Below are 24,812 nucleotides of genomic sequence, written 5' to 3' on the forward strand. Positions count from 1 at the left end.
CACACAATAATTTAAGTAATTGCTAAATCAAATAGCTTTATTTAAGGTATTTTTTATGATGAATCTTACATCAGCTCAAAGATCGGATTAGAATCTTAAGCAAGGTTGATTTGGATTTAAAAAACAGCGATGAACAGTTCAATGAGTTAAACATAGTAATTTCAACACGTAAACTAATAGATTAATCATTAGAGTTTGACGTAAGCTATTTATAAATTCCCAGAAATCGAATGTTAATCATGACAAAATGATCAGAAATATTATACGAGTTTTATATGGGTTTAAACTTGAATATAATTATGTTCAATCTAATTGGGAAAATCCATGATATTGTTGATGTGTCCACCAATGAGCGAAATAATTTTGGCGATGATTTCTTGAAAATAACCAATCTATCACCATCCTTACGAAATAACATTGATTGATGAATTGGTTGTAACCACAAAATAAGAATAATATTGCTTTAAATTGAGACCTTGGTAAAGTCAAAACCACTATGGTTAAGGGCCAAGTAAATAAACAATCAAAAACTTGAACATTCAGGGAATCCCCTGCAGCTAAGAAAAACTCGTAAAAAGATAGAAGGAGAATCAATTTGTTCATTAAATTTCAAACCAGCATCAGTCTTTGTATACTGGATAGTTAACATTGTAGTTTCAACATGATTAATTATTGTTTGATAGTCCTTTTGTTTACTGTGATAACTGCTGGTCAAGTCATTTTCCCTGATGGAAGTAGAGGATTACCAGGTGAAGATACACTAGTCCAAAGGCGACCTCCTCCTTCGACCCGGCGACCTGCAATACCACAAGAGCCATCATTGCCTCGACCATTATCTTCGTGTCCAGTCAATTTTCGATGTTCACCTTTGATTCAATGTCAGACAATAGATTTACTAAACTCAGATCCAACAGAATGTAATCTTGAGACGAACAAACAATTGACGGGAATTTGTTGTCCAAAGGAAATCAATTTAATCGATAATACAACTCGTAAGTAGATGACAATCTATCTTTACAATTTTAACACAGTCTGAGTTGATTCGAATTGATTTTATAGTTCCAATCACTGCACAATTTGAGATTGCTGGACGACGATTTGAAACTGGATTTAGATTACCAAAATTTCCTTCAACTACAATTGAAAATGCGGCTTCTAATGGACTTGACTGGATGCGTAAAATTCAATTGATTGAGAAAGAGCTGTTAAAGAAAAATTTGATTATTAAACGCGGTTCATCTGCGTCTTTTCATCAGGAGCTATTGGGTCACTCTGATGAAGCTCTTCAGCTTTCTCGTAATGGTGAACTCATTAACAGAGTCGGCATTGAATTGGCTAAAGGGTAAATTGCAAGCAAAAATATAAATATAAGTCGAATAAAATCAAAAATTGTTTTCTATCAATAAATAGATTGCGGCTAAAAGGGACTGAACAAATATTAGCTCTAAGGTCAATATCGTTGTTGAATAGTCCAATTAGAGACCGTTGTCCACCTGAAAGACCTTGTCCATCTACAAAATATCGACAGCCTGATGGTTCATGCAACAACTTGAATAGACCGACTCTGGGTAAGGCCTTGAGTCCTTTTGGACGTTTACTTCCTCCAGATTACGCTGATTCAATAGATGCTCCAAGAGCAAGTGAAAATGGCGCACCTTTACCTTCAGCTCGTGTACTTAGTTTATCACTATTACCTCCATCGTCTCAGTCAAGTTCTCGTTACAGTTTAATGTTGATGGTTTTTGGTCAGTTCATAGACCACGATTTAACTTTAACGGTAACAACCCGATTAACCAGATCATCAGGAATCCAATGTTGTCCTTCGCAAGCTGAAATTGATCCATCACTTCTTCACCCAGCTTGTATTTCAGTCATACTACCTCCAGATGATCCATTTTATTCACAGTTTAGGACTAATTGTATGGCTGTTGTTCGATCTGCCGCAGCTCCAAGACCCGGTTGTCAATCTGGTCCAAGAGAACAGTTGAATCAACTATCTTCTTTTATCGATGGTGGTATGATTTATGGTAACTCTGAGGATGAAGAAAGGGCCCTTCGATCAGGTATATCTGGTTTCTTGGTAACAAGTTCAACGCCTGTTGGTTCCTTATTACCTCGTGATGTTAATGCATCTTGTCAATCAGTGCGAAGATCAGCATCCTGCTTCAGAGGAGGAGATGGCAGATTGAATGAACATCCGCAATTAACAGTTCTTCATACAATATGGCTTCGTCAACATAATCTCATTGCCTCTGAATTACATCAATTAAATCCAGGCTGGTCAGATGAAATAATATTCCAAGAAGCTAAAAGAATCGTTGTTGCCCAATTGCAGCACATAATTTATTCGGAATTTCTTCCTGTTATTTTAGGTGAGATTGATTCACTGATTAACTTATACTGAAATTGTGATAATTTTTAGAAATTGATCTAATTTTTCACAAAATATTGAATAAAAAATTGTTTTTGTTTAAAATTAATTTTAACAGGTGCAAAGGTTATGAAAGCCTTTGATCTTAATCCACGGATCAAAGGCTCCACTCGATATGATCCGAGTACGGATCCATCTATTGTTTCTGGTTTTGCTACAGCTGCTTATCGTCTCCATACTTTGGTTCCTGGATTGTTTGAATTAAGGAATGACAATAATCAAGTTGTTGATCGTCAGCGATTATCTAACCTATTTTTCAATCCAGAAATTCTATATGACGCTCAGGGGATATCTCTTATGGTCAATGGATTGACTGGACAACCTTCTGGAAGATCAGATGATCTTTTCACTCCTGAATTGACCAATAATTTATTTAAAACTCGATCATCTCCATTTGGAATGGATTTAATTTCAATCAATATCCAGCGTGGTCGAGATCATGGAATACCCGACTATAATCGATGGAGGGAAGCTTGTGGACTTCGAAGAGCCTCTAACTTCAGACAATTAGCTGATACGATACCTCCCGAGTTGATTGAACAATTAGCTTCACTTTATCAATCCGTTGATGATATTGATTTGTTTGTTGCTGGTAATCTGGAAATTAAATTACCAGGAGCAGCTGTTGGCCCTGTATTTGCTTGTATAATAGCAGAACAATTTCGCCGATTGAAAGAGGGTGATAGATTCTGGTATGAACACGGCCAGTTAGAGTCTTCATTTAGTAAAAGTAAGTTTTCGGATGAATATTTTTTACTGCAATTTCACTGTTTATCAAATTTGATTACAATTGAGTCAATATTTTTCATTACAGATCAATTGATGCAGATACGTAAAACCACATTGGCTCGTATTTTGTGTGATAATGGCGATATATCAAAAGTCCAACCTTTAACTATGCTACTTCCTTCTCGATGGTAAGCCATTTTCATTGTTTAATGAATTAAACCAATTTAACATGATAAACCTCTTTAATCCAACAGGAATCCTAAAATTGACTGCAGAGATCCTACTCTAGGTAGATTGGATTTAACGCCTTGGATAAACGAACCTGTTTGGTCTAATCGATAAAGCTAATTTATTACAGTCAAAGAGGTAACAGCAATTTACCAATTTGCTCTTGATTATACATTCTAGTGTTTCTAATTTAAACATCTTTTGAGCGAATTGTATTGAACAAAAGAAAACTGGATTTTATCAATTCATTTCAATATCCAGACATTGTTTAATGGATATTCACAAAAACTTATTAACGGATCTTTTTAATTATGGTCTGTAAGTATTTTTATAGTTGAACCATTAAAATATTATTGAGTTCACAATCCTTTTTAAATACATAATGGTTGTTATAATGAAATTAACACTTTATTGTTATTGAAATAAGATGAGATAAACTTTTGAAATCAGCTGCCAACCTGAACTGTATTTAGATTTTCACATCACTGAAGAAAGGATTTATTCATTACAGACTAACTCCTTCAATTGTTGAAAATGTACAATAAAGATTGTTTCAAATTGATAGCCCTTTCCTGAGAACGCCACAATTCATCATAACTTGAGACATATAGAGGACGAGTTTTGGCCATTATTCAAGAATGGGCAACACTGTGTTTGGTAACGCTAAAAGTGGTGGAAGCTATATATTTAAAATATTGATATTATTTTCGCATATTCAACTTGACTTCTATCATTCCCAATTCTCAATCAACTACCATCAACATTAATCAATCAACGAAATGTCGTAATTCGCGAGAGATACAAGAGTCAATCTTTTCATTTCAAAAGTCTTACTCAGCTTACTAAGCTCATACTCAATTTAATGATGAAGATAATCTGATTAGATCAATTACAACTGGATTTGTTGAGACTATTCCAGGGCAGTGTAAGATAAATTAGTTTAGGTTGAATCAGATTCGATTGAACTGTCGTAGACTAAGTCAAGTGTTATCACTAATACGTTTATTTGAGTTAAAGACTGTAGTAAAAATCTGGAAAAAAGTAAGCTGGTGGACTTTCGGCTCTTGCCTGTTGAACAAGGTTCTAAAGGTTTAAATGATACAATGAATTTGCGTTATCAGCAAGGCAAGGCAAGGCAAAATCGATTAAAAATTGGGTGGATCGTTGTGGATCGTCCTTTAAATGTTATTTGCATCGTTAATTATCTGGTAAGATTAGCTTCAATATTTGAATAACATTTTACTGTCATTTCACAAAATTGTGTGATTTCTAATCGATTGAACCTTGCCTTAGTTAACAGCTCAGGTAGGTTTAAACGTCGAGACAAGTTTCTCGTAGCTGTTGCCATCTGTCGGTAAAAATAATTGCATTTTCAGTTGTCAACAGTTATCACAAGCTGTTTCTGTTATTGTTTAGTTCTGTATTCCTTTTTACCTTGGTTTCTAACCAGAATTTTCATCATTGAGATGAGTTATCAAATTGTGTATTTTAATACAAAATTAAAACTCAGACTTTCCAATCAGATTAATAAACAATCTGAATCAGAAATCTGAGACCTTTTAAATGTTTTTAGTGAAAATTAAATGCTTTTTTGCTGTGATTTTTCGTTAATCAAAGATTATTGTTCCTTATAAATTGAACCAACAAAACGAGATTGTCTCGCTGAGTGTCTAAATTTTTATGCTACCTTGTTAACAACTTGAAGTTAATTTGTTTACTTTTGACTTGGTGCTTATCGATCAGCATTTACAAGAAAAACTTGTTCTGCTTTCAGCTGATTGTTTCTTCATCTCTCTCTCTCCATTCCAATTCTCCATTGATTGTTATCATTCTTTTCTACTGTTTTTTTCCTTGTTTCAATAATCATATATTTTCTGATCAAGTTAACTCAACTCAATTTCCATCTCATGTGACACGTTAATATTACATTTCAACTCATTGTTTTGCCAATATTCTTAAGTGTACAATGAGTAAAATAATCTACAATCGTGCCTGTCGTTCGTTTCTTGCTAACTATCTCAAACAGTCCAGAAATCAAGTTCACAGCCGACTTTTTGGATGTTCAAGTAAATCTATGTTTGAGCGTGTCCAAAGCTCGCATAGCTCAAAAGTTATTCCTTCGTTGTTAGCTTTCACTTTGGCTTACGCCTACTCTGAGCCTAAAGATGAAGAGAGACAACTTCTGGAGCAAGCTGATAAACTGTTTGATTCAAATAAATTAGAGGAAATGATCTCCCTATTAAAATCTTTAAAATGCTGGGAAGAAAATAATGAGGTTCTTTGGAGGATTGCTCGTTGTAACTATCACCAACTCAAATACCGAACTGATAAAGGTTCTCAAGAGTACATGAGTATATTAGAGGACTCTTTTTCGCTGGTTGAAAAATCTTTGAAGATTAACGATAAATGTGGATCAGCTTACAAGGTGAATAAATTCAATTTTTCATCATTTTTCAGTCATTTTCATCATTTTCAAAAAACTTTTTGTTTATTAGTGGGCTGCCATTATTTTAGATGAATATTCAACGGCACAAGGAACTAAAGCTCGTATAGCTAATCTGCTGCGAATCAAAGAATTCATGGAAAAAGCCATTGAATTTTCACCTCACGACCCGACTGCTTACTATCTTCTTGGAGAATGGCATTATGGCTGCTCATCTGTTACTTGGGTCGAGAGGAATCTTGCTAGTTAGTTATATTTTTCATCTGCTCCTTTAACTACGTCTTGATGTTTTTAATTTAACTGATGCCATTTTTTATCCAGATTTATTTTTCGGTTCATTACCAGAGGCAAGTTACGAGTTAGCCCTTGAGTTGTTTGAAAGAGCTGAAAAAATTGAATCAGGATTTTATTCAAAAAATCAAATTATGATTGCCAAGACATTGTTGGCTTTAAACCGGGAAAAGGACAGAGCAACAAACCATCTCAAATCAATTGTAAACAAATACAAAGGATCAGTGAAGTGGGCTGACACTGAAGTAAGTTTTCACCAACAATTATTAAATTACATTGAGTCTAATGTTTCAATCATTTCAATCAATCTTAAGCTTGCTTCCAACAGAATCGTCATTTTTTCACTTTTTCATTTTTAAATTTTGATTTCATCTTTTTCTTAGGCCTACAAGGAAGCAACTCAACTACTTAACAAAATGGGTGAAAAAGTTCCTGACTAACTACCGTTAATTTAGCTCGTCAAGATTTTCCAGACAACTGAGGAACTTTTTTCGTCATCATTTTAGGTATTTTATTTTTTAAGAGTTTCTCAAAACGAAAAGGCAACTTTACTAATCTGGACCGACTGGTCAACCACAATTGCGGTCCAAGCCTTGATGCCTCGACGCCTCTCTATTTAAATTGTATTACGAGCTTTTATTTCCCATTATAACTCTATTCTGTTGATCAGTAAGACAAGTGAATCAGTTGTTAAACTAGCGGAATAGTGGACTTGGAATCAATGTCAATTGGATCGACCCAATTCAAAAGGACTCTCCACCAATGATGTTACACCTAACTTTTAATTTTTAAAAAATTGTCAATTTTTTGTTGTTCAAATGAAAAGTCCAGATTGTCAACAATTATTATCTCACAGGTTTGAGAGCAACAGATGTACCCTTAATTTTTATTGTCCCAGACAAATAATCAAGTAAACTTTCATATTGATTATTGCTTGTTTCAAATAAAAATTTGTCTCCCAATACATTTCGATGTCCCAAGTGAATTAAATAAATAAAACCGCACATGAAACACATGTTTATTAAAATGTCCCGAGATGTGAAGGGACCAACCAAGCGATACATTTAAAGAGTCGACACATTGTGATTTTCATTTTTTTGAGCTTAACATTGATACAAGAAGAAAGAAGCTTCAAGATAATGATTAAACCCAGATATATTGAGCCCAGATTTACTTATTACTAATTAGCAAAGGGTTTAAGATATGGATGGAACTGATAGACTTGATGTTGACTTATTTGTCAACTTTAAGATGAACCCAGATAAAGTATCAACTCTGATGATAACATTCCCTAATCATTGCTATAATAGGAGATATTAATATAAAAGAGGATGAGAGGGATGATGGGGAAGATGAGAGAGTAAGCGGTTAAAAGTCTCTCTATCTCTCTCCTTCTCCCTCTCAAGTTTGATTTTCCTTTTCGACTGTTTTCCATCGTGGGAAAGCTTTCAGTGCCACTCAATAAACAGAATGTTCCTCTTTCTTCTCTTTCCTTTATTGAGAGATTCTCTTTCTTTTCTCTCTTTCTTCAAACAAGTTTCTAATGTAACATTTGGTCGTATGGTGGCTCCTCTTTGAGTTGAAACAGCAGTTGTTACTTGGACGGCCATTCTGTTTAGTCTTTATGCAACAAAACTTTAACGGCTTTTCCATCTCTTTGTGGCCATGTTTTTTAAAAAACGTCTAACAGTATTCATTTCTTTGTAATTATGTCATCGATTATATCCTTTAGTTTTAATTAATTTTTCATCAACAACTTTACTTTGATTGTAGTTTGTCAACTTTTAATTATCAATTTATGAGTGGTTTGACCACTCGCCTTAAATAATTTATATTTCAGTGATTCTACTTTTATAATCTGTTCTTGATTTTTGGCTGCAATAATGTATCATTCAAGTCACTCGACATTTCATCATTTCTCCATTTCATTATCGACTCTACTTTTTTGTGGTTTCTTTTTACCAACTTTGGTATTTTCACGACAATGTCCGAGAGGATTTAAAGGAAATCACTGTGAAATTAATATTGATGATTGTGAAGGTAATTTATGTCAAAATGGAGCTACATGTATCGATGGTATTGCCAGTTATACTTGCCAATGTACACCTCAATTTTCTGGAAAATTTTGCTCAAAAGACGTTGATGAATGTTCATTAAGATCATCTCAATGTAAAAATGGAGCTACTTGCGTTAACACACCTGGATCTTATGCTTGTATTTGTGTCAATGGTTGGACCGGTCCTGATTGTTCAATAAATATTGATGATTGTATTGGAAATCCATGTCAAAATGGTGGTATTTGTGAAGATCGAGTTGGTACATTTCATTGTAACTGTCCGCCCGATAAAACTGGATTATTTTGCCAATATGATGATGCTTGTGCTAATAATCCATGTCATTCTGGAGCTATTTGTGATACATCCCCAATCGATGGAACTTATGTTTGCTCTTGTCCACCTGGATTTAAAGGAACTGATTGTACGGTAGATATTAATGAATGTGAAGAATCTGGAAGTCCTTGTGAACATGGTGGAGTTTGTGTTAATACTCCAGGATCTTTTAAATGTGATTGTGCTGTTGGTTTTACGGGAGCTCGATGTGAAACAAATATCAATGAATGTGATTCTTCACCATGTCAAAATGATGGAACTTGTCTTGATATGAGAGGTGGTTATAGATGTATTTGTATGCAAGGATTTACTGGAGAACAATGTGAAATTGATATTGATGAATGTTCTGATAATCCCTGTTTAAATGGAGGAATGTGTTCAGATTTAATTAATGCATTCAGATGTCTGTGTCCAGTTGGATTCTCTGGATCTAGATGTGAACTTAATGATAATGAATGTTTCTCGGATCCATGTTTAAATGGTGGTTCATGTATTGATGATGTTGCTGGATTTACTTGTCGATGTGCACCCGGATATACTGGCAGAACTTGTGACATTGATATCGATGATTGTGCATCATCGCCTTGTCATCATGGTAAATGTGTTGACCACATAAATGGATTCTCATGTTCATGTGATCCAGGATATCAAGGTAAATATACAAATATTTAATGAAAAAATAATCATTTAAAGATATTGGATTATAAAGAAAAAGAAGAAGAAAAAGAAATTCTATCTTTCAATTTAAACTTTACTATGCCAATTATTAATTTCTTGATTACTATGAGCATGTTTAGATTGTCTACCAAGTTTTCCTTTGTTAGTCAATTAATGAATAGATAATGATAGATCTTAATGATAACATCATTATATTTGATTGATAAATTTATGCCTTTTATTTAATTAAGCTAATCTTATGATTTTAATGAATTTTTTCTTAGGTAAACTTTGCCAGAATCAAATAAATGAATGTTTATCAACTCCATGTCTTTATGGTGGAACTTGTCGTGATCTTGTTGATGGTTTTTCATGTGAATGTCCCAAAGGAACGAGTGGAACTTTATGTGAGATAAATACTGACGAATGTTGGTCTAAACCTTGTCGTAATGGAGCAACTTGTCATGATAAAATATCTGGATTCGTAAGTGTTATAAACTCTTTTAAACTCATTTGATATGATGTGGAAAAAGTTTAGAGAAACTTTTCAACTTTTATACTTTTTATTCAATATAACGTAATGTAATAAAAACTTATATTTTTTGTATTTTCAGACTTGTGAATGTCCTCCAGGTTTCTCTGGTCAAACTTGTGAAATTGATATTGATGAGTGTGCATCTAATCCATGTGCTAATGGTGGAACTTGTCATGATTTAGAAAATTCATTTAGATGTTCATGTCCTCGTGGTTATTTCGGTCCAAGATGTCTTAATGATTATAATGAATGTGAATCTAATCCTTGTTATAATGGTGGTACTTGTGCTACAGGACCTAAACCAGGTTCATTTATTTGCCATTGTCCACCTGGATTCACTGGAATTAGATGTCAATCTGATATAAATGAATGTATATCAGCACCTTGTCAGCATGGTGGAAAGTGTAATAACCTTGTGTCTCATTACACTTGTACTTGTGCACCCGGATACACTGGAGTTAATTGTGAAACTAATATCAACGAATGTTTGATGTCAAATAATTTTGGTGGACCTTTGTGTTTAAATGGTGGAACATGTCATGATTTAGTGAATAATTTTACATGTTCATGTCCAATTCCATTCACTGGACGACGTTGTGAAACTGAAATAAACCCTTGTGTTGGAAACAAATGTCAAAATGGAGCAACTTGTACTATTTTGACAAATTTCCGTGATTATCAATGTACTTGTCCAAGTGGATTTACTGGACATTTTTGTGAAATTGATATTGATGAATGTTCAAATGGACGGGTTAATCCATGTAAAAATGGCGGTAAGTGTATTAATACACATGGAAGTTATGAATGTGAAAGTCGACCATCAACATCATCACCTAAAAACGATGATAATGATGATGATAAAGACAAAGGTTTTGATTTTAAAGATGATGAAATTGAATGTTCTAGACATTCATGTCATCCCCAATGTCCAAATAAAGAGGAATGTTTCCTTGGAAATGGTAATCCATGGTCAAAATGTCATCGACCATCGTACTGTTGGTCAAGATTCTCCAATGGAAAATGCGATGAAGAATGTAATAATCGTAATTGTTTATATGATGGTAAAGACTGTTCATCAACATCAACATCAAGTGACGGTTCTAAAGGCTCAAGACAATCAAGTTTACCTGCTTTCTTCCCCACTGCAAGTGACTCTGGTAGTAAAAAGTTTAATCCTAATAATCCCACTAAATTAAAATGCGATGAAAGAAATGATTATTATTGTCTTGAAAACTATGGTAATGGTAATTGTGATAAAGGATGTGATTCAAGTGAATGTGGATGGGATGGTCTAGATTGTTATAATGGACACAGAATCCTTGGACGTGGTGAATTATTCATAACTGTTGATTTACCTTATAATGATTTGATGGATGATAACGTTAAATTATCTAAATTTTTACGAGATTTATCTCGAATTTCTGGTTCAATTCTTCGTATTAAAAGAAATGAATTTGGAGAGAAAGAGATTCATCCAATTATGACAAACAGTGGTACATATTGGTCAAATTTATCATTAATTATTGACAATAGTAAATGTTATCCTGATTGTTATGAAGATGCTTCATCATTAGCAAACTTTTTTGCTGCTTTGGAGAGTCGTAAAGTTGATATGGGTGAACAAGGAATGGTCTCTGCATTGTCCATTAAGAAAGTACAATCAACAATTGATCCTGCTGATTTGTTACCCATTGGTAATTCAACAAGTGGACAACCCACATTTTGGGGTGTTTTTGTTGGATGCATGGTAATCACTTGTGTTGCTGCAGCTTTATTAATACATGTTGCTGTTAGAACAAAGAATAAAGTTTCCGCAATTACTTGGTTCCCTGACGGGTTTGCAACAATTGTCAATAACAATAATAACGATAATTCTGGTTACCAACGTTCAGTACCAACTTGTGCTGCTGCATCTGGAAATTTTGATAGATCTTCAAAAAATGGACGAAATAATTCACGTTTTAATAATCAAACAAATTCACTTTCTCGAGGTGGAAGACGACACAATAATCAAGATAATATTTATGGTCATCATTATGATCATCGTAGTCATATGCATCTTAATGGATTAGATGGTCATTTATATTATGATAATAAAGAAGGAAGATTAACTAATAATAGCGCTAAAAATAGTGTTGCATCAATGGAAACAAAAACTGAGACGATCTATGAAGAACCAATTGATCCTCGTTCTTGGTCACAAATTCAACATCATTATGAAACATATACTGGAGATACACAATTAATACCTCAACCACCTCCAACAATTAAAACTGAAATGATAACATTTAACAATGAAGAACCAATGACACCACCAATGATGAATTCAGAGTCTGGTGATTGTTTAATGAAAAGTGAAGATATTGTTGGACCTGATGGATTAACACCTTTAATGATATTTTCAGCTTTTGGTGATTCAGTTCCCTATTGTGAGACAATCATTGATTCTGATGTGGGTATAAATGGCCAATCACAGCAAAACAATCACATTGATAGTTTTGATAAATTAATGTCAAATCAAGCAAATATTGATGCAACTGGTGAAAAAACTGGTGAAACATGTCTTCATTTAGCAGCTCGTTTTGCTCGTGCTGATGCTGCTAAAAGACTGTTAGCCAGTGGTGCTAATTGTAATGCTAGAGATTCAACTGGACGAACACCTTTACATTCAGCTATTGCTGCTGATGCAAGAGGTGTATTTGAATTATTGTTGAGACACAGAGCAACTGATTTGAATGCTCAAACAAATGATGGCACAACACCATTAATCAGTGCAACTCGATTAGCTTTGAATGGTATGGTAAATGATTTAATTCAAGCTGAAGCTGATGTTAATGCATCTGATAAGAAGGGAAGAACGGCTCTTCATTGGTCTGCATCAACTAACAATGATGAAGTTGTAAGAATGTTACTTCGGAATAATGCTAATCGTGATGCTCAAGACAATGAGGAATGTACACCATTATTTTTAGCAGCTCGAGAAGGAGCTTATCAAGCTGTAAAAGTTTTATTGGAACATTCAGCTAATAAAGAAATAACTGATCATATGGATAGATATCCTCATGATATTGCTGCTGAAAAGTGTCATCATGACATTGTTGAACTTCTTAATACATTTAAATCTGATCCAAATAATCAGTCACAAAGCCAAGGGCAAGGACAACCTCAGACTCAAACTCAATCTCAATCACAAGTTCAAACACAAGCTCAGACAAAGACACAAATAAACAAGACATCGTCACAATCCCAGCCAGCCCAATCTCAAACCCAAACTCAATCATCAACAACAACACAAATTTTAACACCTCAAAAAATAAGTCAAAATACTGGCTCATCAACATTACAAAGACAATCACATTCTAGTGCTAAGACAGGTAGTGGACTTAAAAGATCAAATACTAATCCTAATCTGGGTAATGGTACTTTAAAAGCAAGCCGAGCCAGAAAGTCAGCTAAAACTTCAGCTTCACCTTATAATTCAAATCAACAACTAAAAGTAAAATCAGTTAATGTACAACAACAAAATGAATCTACAAAAGTTATTACTTCAGGTCAAAAAGGATCTCAGAATAATAACTCAACTTTACAAGCACAGATTCAACAACAAAATCATCAACAACAACAGCATCAGCAACAGCAAATACAACAACAGCAACATCAGAATTCAACAAATGTACAAAATCAACAGGTTAATGATAGTCAAGTTGTTCAAGAAACAAAGCAAATAATAAATCAACAACAACAGCCACAACCACAACCACAACAGCAACAACAATTTCAACAACAACAAGGAGATCAGCATCTTTTACAAACACTAGATCAACAACAATTATTACAAGTATCTCAAATAAAAAACAATCAACATCATATTCAACAACCGCCAACGTTACCACAAAGAAACAATTTAAATGTAAATAATTCACAGCATCAAATACAATTAACAACATCTCATATCACTAGTCAACCAACAATACAACAGCAACAACAACAACAACAAGTTAATCATTATGACTATTTGACTTTAACATCACCACAACACATAATGCCATTATCCCCACCTCATAGTTATTCAACAAATCCATCTCCACATTTACTTTCACCACAAACACCATCAATGTTATCGCCACCAATTCATCAAACACCAAAATCACCATCTACAACACAAATAACTCAACTTATTCAACAACAACATCAACATCATCAGAATCAGAATCAATCTAATTCTCATATGTTAAAACAACAACAGCAACAGCAACCAATTTATGCTGTACCTGCATCCAATAATGTGGTACGTTATACAATCTTGTGAATACTTTCATCATCTTCAATTATTTCAATCAAACATTTTCTCAGTATTTCTCAGAGTTTATTATTAAATTGTTAATATAATTTTTAAACTTTCACTAGAACATATTGACTTAGTTATATTGATAGCTATTATTATATTATGTGACTGTGATCAAGGCCAAAATGAAATCCACTTTCTTTGACTTCGCCATTTTTTCAAACAAAATATTCTTATACTTTTTAACTTGTCCTCTTTTCTTCCTTTCTTTTCTTTCTTCCTCTTTCTTCCTCTTCTCTTACTCTATGTATTCAATCTTTTCTCGCTTATCGTCCTCTCTTCTTTCATCATCAAATTATAACTTGCTGGCCCTTCAACTCACTTTAAATCTCACTTACTCTCTCTCCCTCTCATTACGTTTCTCTAACGAAGAGCATATGGCAATGGTAAACCCACCGATTGAACCTAACTTTTTTTTCTTCTTCTTCTTCTCTGGTCTCTCCCCTTCTCTCTCTTTTTCTCTTTCTCTTTGTTCCCCTATTTTCACTTTGGCCTTCGGTCGGTTGTTGGGTCTACTTTATCTTTCTCTACTCTCCTCGCGATCAAGTTACAGTTGTTTGTCTCTTTATCACAAAGTAAGAAAGCTGGAAGAGAAGGCAATAAGAAAGTAACTTCAGGTTTTGACCTGACTTAAGTCTGGACAAACGTCTTCAGATGTAAGAAGAAGGAGAAAAAGAAGAAATGAGAAGAGGGAAAGATAACAAAGAAAGGGAAGGACGCGGGTAAAGTAATCATCATAAATACAGAGAGAATCGTTGCCTAGAGGTTAATGTTATTGAAAATGTAAATGCGAATGAAAAGGTTGTTGGAATTTCGACCTTTTTTTCTTTGGTTACAAAAAAATACATTTTACAGAGACACATAAGAGCCAGACAATGTTCGTAAAAATGAAATCAAATAGAATCAGAAAAAGGGTCAACAAAATGAACAAAAGATTTTCGTTTTGATTGAAGTCTCGTTCAAAATCCTTTTCAAAATATTATTCACTCGTTTTGAGTTGATTTCTATTATTAATATATCTGTCTGATAGGCGTTTATTTATGTCTATAGTTGAGTATTTTAAGAAAGTTAATTATTGATTAATTGTCTAGATTTTTATTTCCAATTAACATTGAAAACTTAAAATTATTAAGAAACAGGATGAAAAAAATAAGATATAAGACTAGACTATTCAGGCGAGGCTTAAATGATATTTAATGATCAATGCTATTCCAACGCCATTTACAATGAGTATTCAATTACATAACAATCAATTAATGATCAGATTTATTAAGAAGATATGAAGAAAGAAAGATAAGAAAAGAAAAGAAAAGAAAAAAGAATTGAAATATGAAGAGAATAAGAAGAAAAGAGAAGAAGAAAAGACAATAATAAACAGTGAGAACGACATGAGTGTCTCATAGATATAAGACTATTTTAACAAACCTTATTTAACTTACGAAGACACAACTAAAAAAATGAGATAAATTTTAAGCGTTAAGCGTGGGAGAGAATTAAATTTGAAATGAAAGAGAAAAAGAAACATGTAAAATGAAGATAAAGATGAAGATGAAGATGAGCTTGAGAAAAAAAGGTCACCAGAAAAAAGTCATCAGGCTAATGCTAAGCTAATAACTGAGTTACTATTTTTTACTGACGATTATTTAACATTGAATATTTAAAATTTTCTCAGAACATGAAGTTAAGAAGAAGAGGATGACGGCGATGGCGATGATTTAGATGATGATAGAGTAATGCTTTCGTTATTTCCTGTGAGCTTCAGTTATCCGGTTCAAAAGAAATTCACTGAGAAAATTGATCTGAAATAATCTTCCTCAAGATGGATTAAAAAGATATCAAATAATCTAAACTAATCTAAATTTTATTTTATTTTATTTTTATTTCTCTTTATAGCAAAACATGTATTCAAATAATTCAATGTCTTATTACATGACTCCAAGTCCAGACTCACCTGAAACATGGTCAACACAAGCATCATCACCTCAAGGAATAAGTGATTGGCATGAAACATCTATTTACACAACTTTACCAGCATCAAATGTTAATAATGTTAACCAACATCAACATACATTTCAATATATTCAACAACAACAGCAACATCATAACCATCAACAACAACAACAGCAACAGCAACAACAACATCAATTGGTTCTGACGACAGTAAATGACCAAGTAATGACAACTATTAATCCAATAAACACAACAACAATAACATCCGTTAATCAGGATCCATCCGTCAACCAAACTGCTGCTGTTTTCATTTAATTTAACCTTTTGTATATTTATTAAAAACTCTGTAAATGTAAACAAAATTAGCTCATCAAATCTGTATATATAAGCTGATTATATCTGTAAATTTCAAGATCCTTCGTGATCTTTTGTATGTAAGAAAAATTTCATCTCGAATGTTTTCCCATTTCATAAATTTTGAGGCAAATAAAATGCTTATATTTATAATGAATTTACCTGAAGACATTTTGATTCCATTGAAAAGCTCATTCTTTAAGCTAAAACTTACATAAATTTTTCCTTTCAATTGAAATCGTATTTGTAAAGATATAAAATGGCCAGTTTATTTTTAAGAAGCAACAATAAATTCCAACAAATATAACCTCTCAATGAATAACAATAACCTTAAATGTAAAGGTTGAAAAAATAAAGTGGACAACAAAAGGTAAGCCAAAGGTAAAATGATGAAAGGTGAAGGCAGTAAGAAGGAATGACCGTTGAAAATAAATAACACACATGAAAAGGTAAAAGAGTAAAGGTGGTTCAAGTAAATAACTTGTAAATGTAAAATAGTTGAGGTCAATAGAACCAATAAAAGGTTAAATTTTGGGGTTTACACAGCATTTCAATTGACCTTACCAATGATTATTAAACAACCCAAAGCCAATCCAACAAAACATTAAGAAGGCCAAAAACCTTTCATCTTAACTCAAAACCAACATCAAGACTGCCCATGAATCAGACCAACCATTGATATTTATTTGTTTTTCATGAACAGTAACAATTAACAATTAAAAAAAGCTGTTGCCTGTGAAGATAAATCATCTTGAAGAGTTATGAATTTGCATCAATCCTGAATAATGGCAACAAGGAAACAATAAATGGATTTTGGAAAAATATGGAAACTTTCATTTTTCAATCAACTAATTGTTTCATTGATCACTCGGTAAATCCGTTTGCTAATTAAGGTAATACAAGTAGTTATGATGATAATGTTGATTCTGTGATTTCATTGTCTCTCAACATTTCCTTTCCTATGGGAAAAATACAAATTACAACAACAGGATACAATCTGTATAATCATTAGTCTCGCTTTTACGAGTTTAGCTCTCATGGTGATGATGATGATTATTATGAGGCTGGGATGAAGTTGGATCAAGTTGGATGACGGAAAGTTAATAGCGATTATTGTATTCAATGCTTCAGGGTTGATGACAAAGTTTAATCTTGATTATAAGCCTTCAAACGGTCAACTTTTTTCAGCCTTAAAGATTGGATATTAAAAAGTTAAATTGTTTATCAAATTGTTTCGATAAAATTAATTTCCAGTTTTCCTCTTTTTCTTTTGCGCTTTCATCACTATTTATCTTATTAGGTTGAGTAAGGTAAAACAATTTTCATGTTAACATTGGTTCTCATGCTGCTTGACCATGAGAAGTTAAATATTAACTCAAGAGTTTCAAGATTTAGATGATTAAGATTGAGATATTGCAGTCTAAATCAACAGTTTGCTTTCATTGAATTATTTTAATCAATCAAACTGTTTCAACTTGCATTCAGTTGATAACTTTAAAGCCATTGTCAAGTGATTCTCAAGTGGGAATGACAATCAATTTAAAATTAACGTTTCTCGCCAATCTATTCAAGTATATTGACTTTCATTGTTACGCATGAATTTGGTTAATTTTTGCCATTTTTGTGGTAAAATTATGGACTCAATTTTATATGCAAATTAAAGCAAATATTTTGTGTCTCTGTTGACTGTTGGCTATCAATTTAAAGATGCAAATCAGGCGTAAATCATTTGGTAGCTTCCGTTGATTAACCATGGATCAACCCTGAATTATGATCAATTTAGTTGATTAGATTGTTAGTTGATTAGGATGCAAGAATGTTGTTACCTCTTAGACTCTGACTTTTACCTGCTGTTGACAAGCTGAAGGTAAAAGTCAGCCAAAGAAGGTTAGAGAAAGTAATAAAGGTGAGTTCGCGTTTTAGTGTTCACTTTCTCACTGATACAGACTTTGGTCAGGTCACAGGTCACTTGTTATCATTGAAGTAAACAATTCCCAGAGTAAAAGTTAAATTACTTTCTCAATAATAATGTTTACTTTTTGCTAGCGTTACAATGAAAAAATCTGTTTCTATCTGTTTCGCCTAATCAACTGTTCATCTTTAATTTTAGCTGTTAAATATTATTATATAAATACATTTTCCATTCAGCCCATTACCAGGTCACTTACAAGGCTACTTTCTGGATCCTTTAATACTCATTAATTACTATGTTATTATCATTAGTACACTTCAACTTAATTAGATTTGTTTAGTTGCTTCAGTTTTCAGTTAATCTAATGGAGTCAGACTTTTGCTTCATTTGAACCAGTTCCAAGCCTTGGTCAATCAATTTAAGGTTTGGGTGAAACACACACCTTAAGGCTTCACCCGGTTAAAGTCCCGAAATCGGAACACTTCGCTTTCAAAATTAAATTGTTCATCAATATTCGGAAATTCAATATTAATGAAAAACTTGACTTGTATTAAAGATTTAAAATGCAACTTCAATTCACAAATCAACTAGTGAAGGATTCAACCGATAAAGGATTGAAATGAATCGATGATTACTCAGTCAATTGAACTCAGTGAATAAATAGAAAATTCTTGATAATTAGAGAAGAAAATCAAGGATTTTTTTGCCTAAAAGAGGAACTTCATTATTTATTCAATGCGTTAATCTGGTATTAGTAGAAATGCAATTTCCTGATATAACAAGAAGTCATTTCTAGTTGAAAACATCCTTTTCAGAATCCAATTGAAATTAAGAGACTGAAAGCAACTATTCCTTATGATTCATTTCAGACAATAGAAACTCATTGTTCGACTATTTTATTAATAATAACATAATTTTGTACTTCTATCGCTATTGAGAATGCTGTTGATTAATATTTCAATAAAAAATGTTTCCTTTTGGATGCTTTTGGACTTGAATAAATTCTGGAAATGTACGTTTAGTCAAAGCTTGGAAAGTGAAAGTCTGCAATTTGCTAAATTGTTTTTTGAGTAAAAGATTTTTTCTGTTAATTTGTTCCTAAATGCTCTTCGAGATTAAATGTAACTAAATCTTGATGAATGATGAAGAAAAATTTGTTAAGTAAAGCTTTTTAGCTAAATTTTGCAGCTCAAATGGTCATTCATAAAGAATAAACATTTAAAGTTTTAAAATAAGTAGTAAATTGTTACGGATTAACTTATTAACTCTTCTTCATCTTCTTCTTATTTATTGGATTATCGAATCAACTCCAATTTTACAAAATAAATTACCACAATCGCCTAACCACAATAATTCCAGTTCACAATTCTAGTCGTTCTGAATTGGGTAAGGAATCAATTTTTCGGAATAAAAATTTATGCTCATTCCCTTTATCTCTTAGAAACCCTTTAACTATCTTTGTTATTTAAATACAAGTTTACCCTAGAATGCAATTCTTGATTTTAACCAATATATTTCTGTGAATCATGTAGCCTAAGAAATCATGGCGATTGATACTATATTTTTAGACTATGAATTACTAATTTATCCACTAATCTAATTATACGAGCAGACAATTGTTACATAATCTTATCATTTATTTGTTATCGAAATGATAACTCGGTTCAATTGTACTGCGTTCTGTCAGGTTTTCAAGTGATATTGGAATCTTGTGAGATGAATAGTTGAGTAAAGACATAATGTCATGCGTAAGATGTTGACGTTTTTCCCTCACATGAGCTAAATGTTTTTCACTGTTTCCAATGTAAATATGTTTTTAGTTAATTTTTTTTATGGATTAGTGACTCTATTCGTGGTCAATTTTGTCGTCAAGTTTGTGCAAAGAGTCCGTGCCTTGCCTCCTGGACCATGGGGACTACCCTGGGTTGGTTACTTACCCTTCATTAGACAAGATGCTTACAATCAAATGACCGAGTTGTCTGCAAAGTATGGACCAGTTTTCAGTTTCAAGTGTGGTCAGTTTGATGTTGTTGTTATTAACCAATGGAAGTTCATTAAAGAAGCTTTGGCTAATGAACACTTGCTTGGTCGACCTAAAGAGACTACTATACCGGGTGTCATTGAACATGCCTCATTAATCGAAATGTCCGGTGAATCTTGGAAGCAACAGAGACGAGTAGCTTTAACTGTACTTCGAGATGTTGGCTTAGGAAAGAGTGAAATGGAAGATTCAATTAGAGACCAAATTAAATCATTTACTGAAGTAATTAAATCTTCTGAAGGCAAACCAATAACGGTAGCTGATAAACTATTCTTGAGTGTATCAAACAATATATCAAAGCTCGTGTTTGGACAAACGAGCGCTTATGACGATCCTGCTTCACTGCTTATGGCGAAGATGATGCCGGAAGCGGGTAAAATGAAATTTTTTAATGTGCAACAATTTATGCCGATCATCGCAAATTTAGTAATCAAATTAAACCTTTTTAATATGACAGAAATTATTTCTCATATCAGAAAATTCGAATCTCATATTCTTGACGAGGTTAATATACACAAAACAAAAAATACTGATGATAATTCAATAAAAGATTACATCGATGGATTCCTCCATGAAATATCCAAAAGACAAAACGAAAAGGATTCAACATTCCATGTAAATACTTTACAACGAAATGCAGCTTTGTTTTACTTCGCTGGATCGGACACAATAACAACTACACTTCAATGGATGATGTTTTATCTAGTCAAGTATCCTGAATACCAGAATAAGATACGAGAAGAAATCAAACAGACAATTGGATTAAATAGACAACCAGAAAATGTAGATCGAAAACAAATGCCTTTTACAATGGCCTTTATTTACGAAACCTTGCGACACTCTTCATTAGTTCCACTAAATATATTAAGAAGAGCAACTGAAGACACCAAAGTTGGAGACTTTTCGATACCTAAAGACAGTCTTGTTACATTCAACTTTTGGTCAGTTCATCGCGATCCAAATTTATGGGATAATCCTGAGTTATTCAAACCTGAAAGGTTCCTCAATGAAGATAAATCTAAAGCCATCAAACCACCTTATTTGATTCCATTCAGTGGCGGAAGAAGAGTTTGTCCTGGAGAGAGTTTTGCTTATCTTCAGTTGTTCTTGTATCTTGTGTCATTTTTACAACAGTTTGAGATCTCAGCTGAACCAGGGAAAGATATTCACTTAGAAAGTGTACAAAATTTCGTTACAAGAAAGAAAGAGCTACCCAACTTGATATTCAAGAGTGTTGATTAAATGTTTGTCGCAATTGATCATTGATGAAATGACTTCAGAAATGGCTCTCAACATAATACACTACCATGACTGGAGTTTGGATCATTGAAATTATGCATTAAAGGTTCCCTAAGAAATGATGGGAATGAATTCAAATACAAAAATATAATAATTGTTTTTAACAAGGATATAAAAAATAAAGTTATTGCTCTTTTTTGATTAATACCAAAAGTAGATTTAATATCGTGAATTAAATATGCTCAATAAAGCCATTCGTTTAATAATATTGTTTAAAAGTCAGGTATTCAATCATATTACAGTCCATAATAAAATCTAATGATTAGTGAAAGAATGATGATTGTAGGTGGTGCCATTCTCGAAATATTGAGGCTAAAAGTTTTTAGGCCGAGGGCCAAGAGAACTGTCGATCAATAGAAAAAAGTGTTCGATCAACCAACCAATGTTCATCAAACATTTTTATCGACGAAAAATGAGTTTCAGATCTCTAGCCTTTACGGTCACAGAAGGCGCCTGGTTTAACTGGCAATCGAAGTCATCTTTTGTACAGAAAAACAAAAATTGCATTTCACTTATTTTCTGATTGACCATCAATATTTACAAAAAAATGACTTTGATAAAAAAATCTGACCACAGAGCTGTACAAAAGGCAATTGAAGTTTCAACTTTGAACTCGATTTTCTCGAAAACTGTCGATCAGAGAAATTTTTTAATAGCACTAATGGGTCCAGTTTTATGCCCCTACAAACCCTCCCTACTCTCAACTCGAAAGGCAGTTTTTCGCACATTTTTTTACTCCGTTCAAAAAAAGTAACATTTCGTTTGAATTGGATGTTTAATGAATATTGAAATTAATATTCATCGGTTAAGCAATTTTTCGGCAAAATTTATGTTCATTCTCTTTATTTCTTAGGAGCCCTTTGAGTATCTTTATTATTTCAATAAAAGTTTACCCTTGAATTCAATTCTTGATTTTATCTAATTGTCGACTTGAAGTATATTTCTGTGAATCATGTAGCCTAAGAAATCATAGCGATCGATATTTTTAGACTATAACTACTAATCTGTCCCATAATCTAATTATACGAGCAATCAATTACATAACAGTTGAAGATAAACGAGTTTTGGAATAAAATGTTTCAGAACTTTTGGAAATCCTATCAAGATCCGGTTCAATAATCATTGACTGAGTATAATTTTATTATTTATTTGTTATCGAAATGATAACTCGGTTTAATTGTACTGAGTTCTGTCATGTTTTTCAAGTGTTGTTGTAATCTCGTGAGATAAATAATTGCGTAAAGACATAATATCATGCGAATGATATCGATGCATTCTTCGAAAAAATATAAAAACTTCATTGCAGATGCGTTTGTTTCTCACACGAGCTAAAATTTTTTTCACTGTTTCTAACGTAAATATGTTTTTAGTCAACTTTTTTTATGGATTAGTGACTCTATTCGTGGTCAATTATGTTATCAAATTTGTGCAAAGAATCCGAAAACTGCCTCCTGGACCATGGGGACTACTGATTGTTGGCTACTTACCTTTCCTTAGACAAAATTCTTACGATCAGATGACCGAGTTGGCGGCAAAATATGGACCAGTTTTCAGTTTCAAGTGTGGTCAGTTTGATGTCGTTGTCATCAATCAATGGAAGTTTATTAAAGAAGCTTTGGCGAATGAACACTTACTTGGTCGACCCAAAGGGTCTGCCATACCTGGTGTCATTGAACATGCCTCATTAATTGAAATGTCTGGTCCACGTTGGAAGGAACAGAGACGAGTTGCTTTAACCACACTTCGAGATGTTGGTTTAGGAAAGAGTGAAATGGAAGATTCGATTAGAGACGAAATCAAATCATTTACTGAAGTAATCAAATCTTTTAAAGGCAAACCAATATCAGTATCGGATAAACTATCCTTGAGTGTATCAAACAATATATCAAAGTTAGTATTTGGACACACATACGCTTATGACGATCCTCTTTCACTGACTATGGCAAAGATACTCGCCCAATCGAACGCGATGAGTTTTTTCAACGTTGTACAATTTATGCCAATCATCGCAAGATTAATAATCAAATTAAACCTTTTTAATATGGGTGAAACTTCTTCTCTTCTCAAAAAATTTGAATCTCATGTTATTGATGAGGTTGATGAACACCGAAAAAAAGATATTGATGATAATGTAATAAAAGATTACATTGATGGATTCCTCCATGAAATGTCCAAAAGAAAAGATGAAAAGGATTCAACTTTCAATTTAGATACTTTACAACGAAATGCATCTTTATTCTATGGTGCTGGATCTGACACGATAGCAAGTACATTCAAATGGATGATGTTGTATCTGGTTAAATATCCTGAATACCAGAATAAGATAAGAGATGAAATTAAACAGACAATTGGATTAAATAGACAACCAGAAAATGTAGATCGAAAACAAATGCCTTTCACAATGGCCTTTATTCACGAATCTTTGCGACACTCTTCATTAGTTCCACTTAATATATTCAGAAGAGCAACTGAAGATACCAAAGTTGGAGACTATTCAATACCTAAAGACTGTCTTGTCGTATTTAACTTTTGGGCAGTTCATCGCGATCCAAATTTATGGGATAATCCTGAGCAATTCAAACCTGAACGGTTCCTCAATGAAGATAAATCTAAAGCCATTAAACCACCATATTTGGTTGCATTCAGTAGCGGAAAAAGAGTTTGTCCTGGAGAAAGTTTTGCTTATCTTCAGTTATTCTTGTATCTTGTGTCATTTTTACAACAGTTTGAGATCTCAGCTGAACCAGGGAAAGATATTTCATTAGAAAAATTACAAACATTCGTAGTAAGAAAGAAAGAGCCACCTAACTTGATATTCAAAAGTGTTGATTAAGCTTCAAGTCGTTACTTTCAAAGTTGATACTGAATAGAATTAGTTGCATAAAATTAAAATTAAAGTACCAAGTCGATCATTGATTGTATGACTTCAAAAATGGTTGAAATGACACAATTTAAGGTTCCCTAAGAAATGATGGGAATGAATTTAAATGTAAAATTATGATTTTTAACAAGGATATTAAAAAGAATGTCATAAAATAAAAGATTGCTCTTTTTGATTAATTTGATACCAAAAGTAGATTTAATATCGTGAATTAAATATGTTTACTAAGGTCGAGCGCGATGCTCTTGAGAAAAGTATTGTATTGCTTAAAAGTCCAAATCTCGCAATCTTGACATTCATTTTTGATCATCTAATTGAATCATAAA

At 33.0% G+C, this 24,812-nt stretch overlaps 5 protein-coding genes across 5 annotated transcripts; all 5 read left to right on the forward strand.

Moving 5' to 3' along the window:
* Positions 1–42: 42 nt before the first annotated feature.
* Positions 43–3,761, forward strand: LOC107368599 (immunomodulatory peroxidase). The gene is made up of 6 exons (XM_089266227.1): positions 43–992; positions 1,060–1,342; positions 1,411–2,372; positions 2,490–3,161; positions 3,246–3,348; positions 3,415–3,761. Exons 1-6 carry the CDS (start codon positions 662–664, stop codon positions 3,500–3,502), a joined length of 2,439 nt encoding a protein of 812 aa, XP_089122353.1. The 5' UTR covers positions 43–661; the 3' UTR covers positions 3,503–3,761.
* A 1,055-nt stretch (positions 3,762–4,816) lies between these two features.
* Positions 4,817–7,086, forward strand: LOC107368600 (regulator of microtubule dynamics protein 1). Its single transcript, XM_015936457.3, has 4 exons — positions 4,817–5,813; positions 5,884–6,076; positions 6,153–6,367; positions 6,506–7,086. The coding sequence occupies exons 1-4, from the start codon at positions 5,355–5,357 to the stop codon at positions 6,560–6,562; spliced, it is 924 nt and encodes a 307-aa protein (XP_015791943.1). The 5' UTR covers positions 4,817–5,354; the 3' UTR covers positions 6,563–7,086.
* A 64-nt stretch (positions 7,087–7,150) lies between these two features.
* On the forward strand, positions 7,151–16,510 carry LOC107368581 (uncharacterized). The gene is made up of 4 exons (XM_015936431.3): positions 7,151–9,164; positions 9,454–9,653; positions 9,784–13,992; positions 15,943–16,510. Exons 1-4 carry the CDS (start codon positions 8,006–8,008, stop codon positions 16,312–16,314), a joined length of 5,940 nt encoding a protein of 1,979 aa, XP_015791917.1. The 5' UTR covers positions 7,151–8,005; the 3' UTR covers positions 16,315–16,510.
* A 3,465-nt stretch (positions 16,511–19,975) lies between these two features.
* LOC107368642 (cytochrome P450 2A9-like) lies at positions 19,976–21,734 on the forward strand. The gene has a single exon (XM_025162187.2). It carries the CDS (start codon positions 20,049–20,051, stop codon positions 21,546–21,548), a length of 1,500 nt encoding a protein of 499 aa, XP_025017955.1. The 5' UTR covers positions 19,976–20,048; the 3' UTR covers positions 21,549–21,734.
* A 1,174-nt stretch (positions 21,735–22,908) lies between these two features.
* Positions 22,909–24,646, forward strand: LOC107368452 (cytochrome P450 2A9-like). The gene has a single exon (XM_015936270.3). The coding sequence runs from the start codon at positions 22,912–22,914 to the stop codon at positions 24,436–24,438; it is 1,527 nt and encodes a 508-aa protein (XP_015791756.2). The 5' UTR covers positions 22,909–22,911; the 3' UTR covers positions 24,439–24,646.
* The last annotated feature ends 166 nt before the right edge of the window (positions 24,647–24,812 follow it).

The sequence above is a fragment of the Tetranychus urticae genome, chromosome 1 (genome assembly GCF_039701765.1).
Source record: "Tetranychus urticae isolate SD_2017Ah chromosome 1, NJAU_TeUrti_SD_1.0, whole genome shotgun sequence".
In the NCBI taxonomy this organism is placed as follows: Eukaryota; Metazoa; Arthropoda; class Arachnida; order Trombidiformes; family Tetranychidae; genus Tetranychus; species Tetranychus urticae.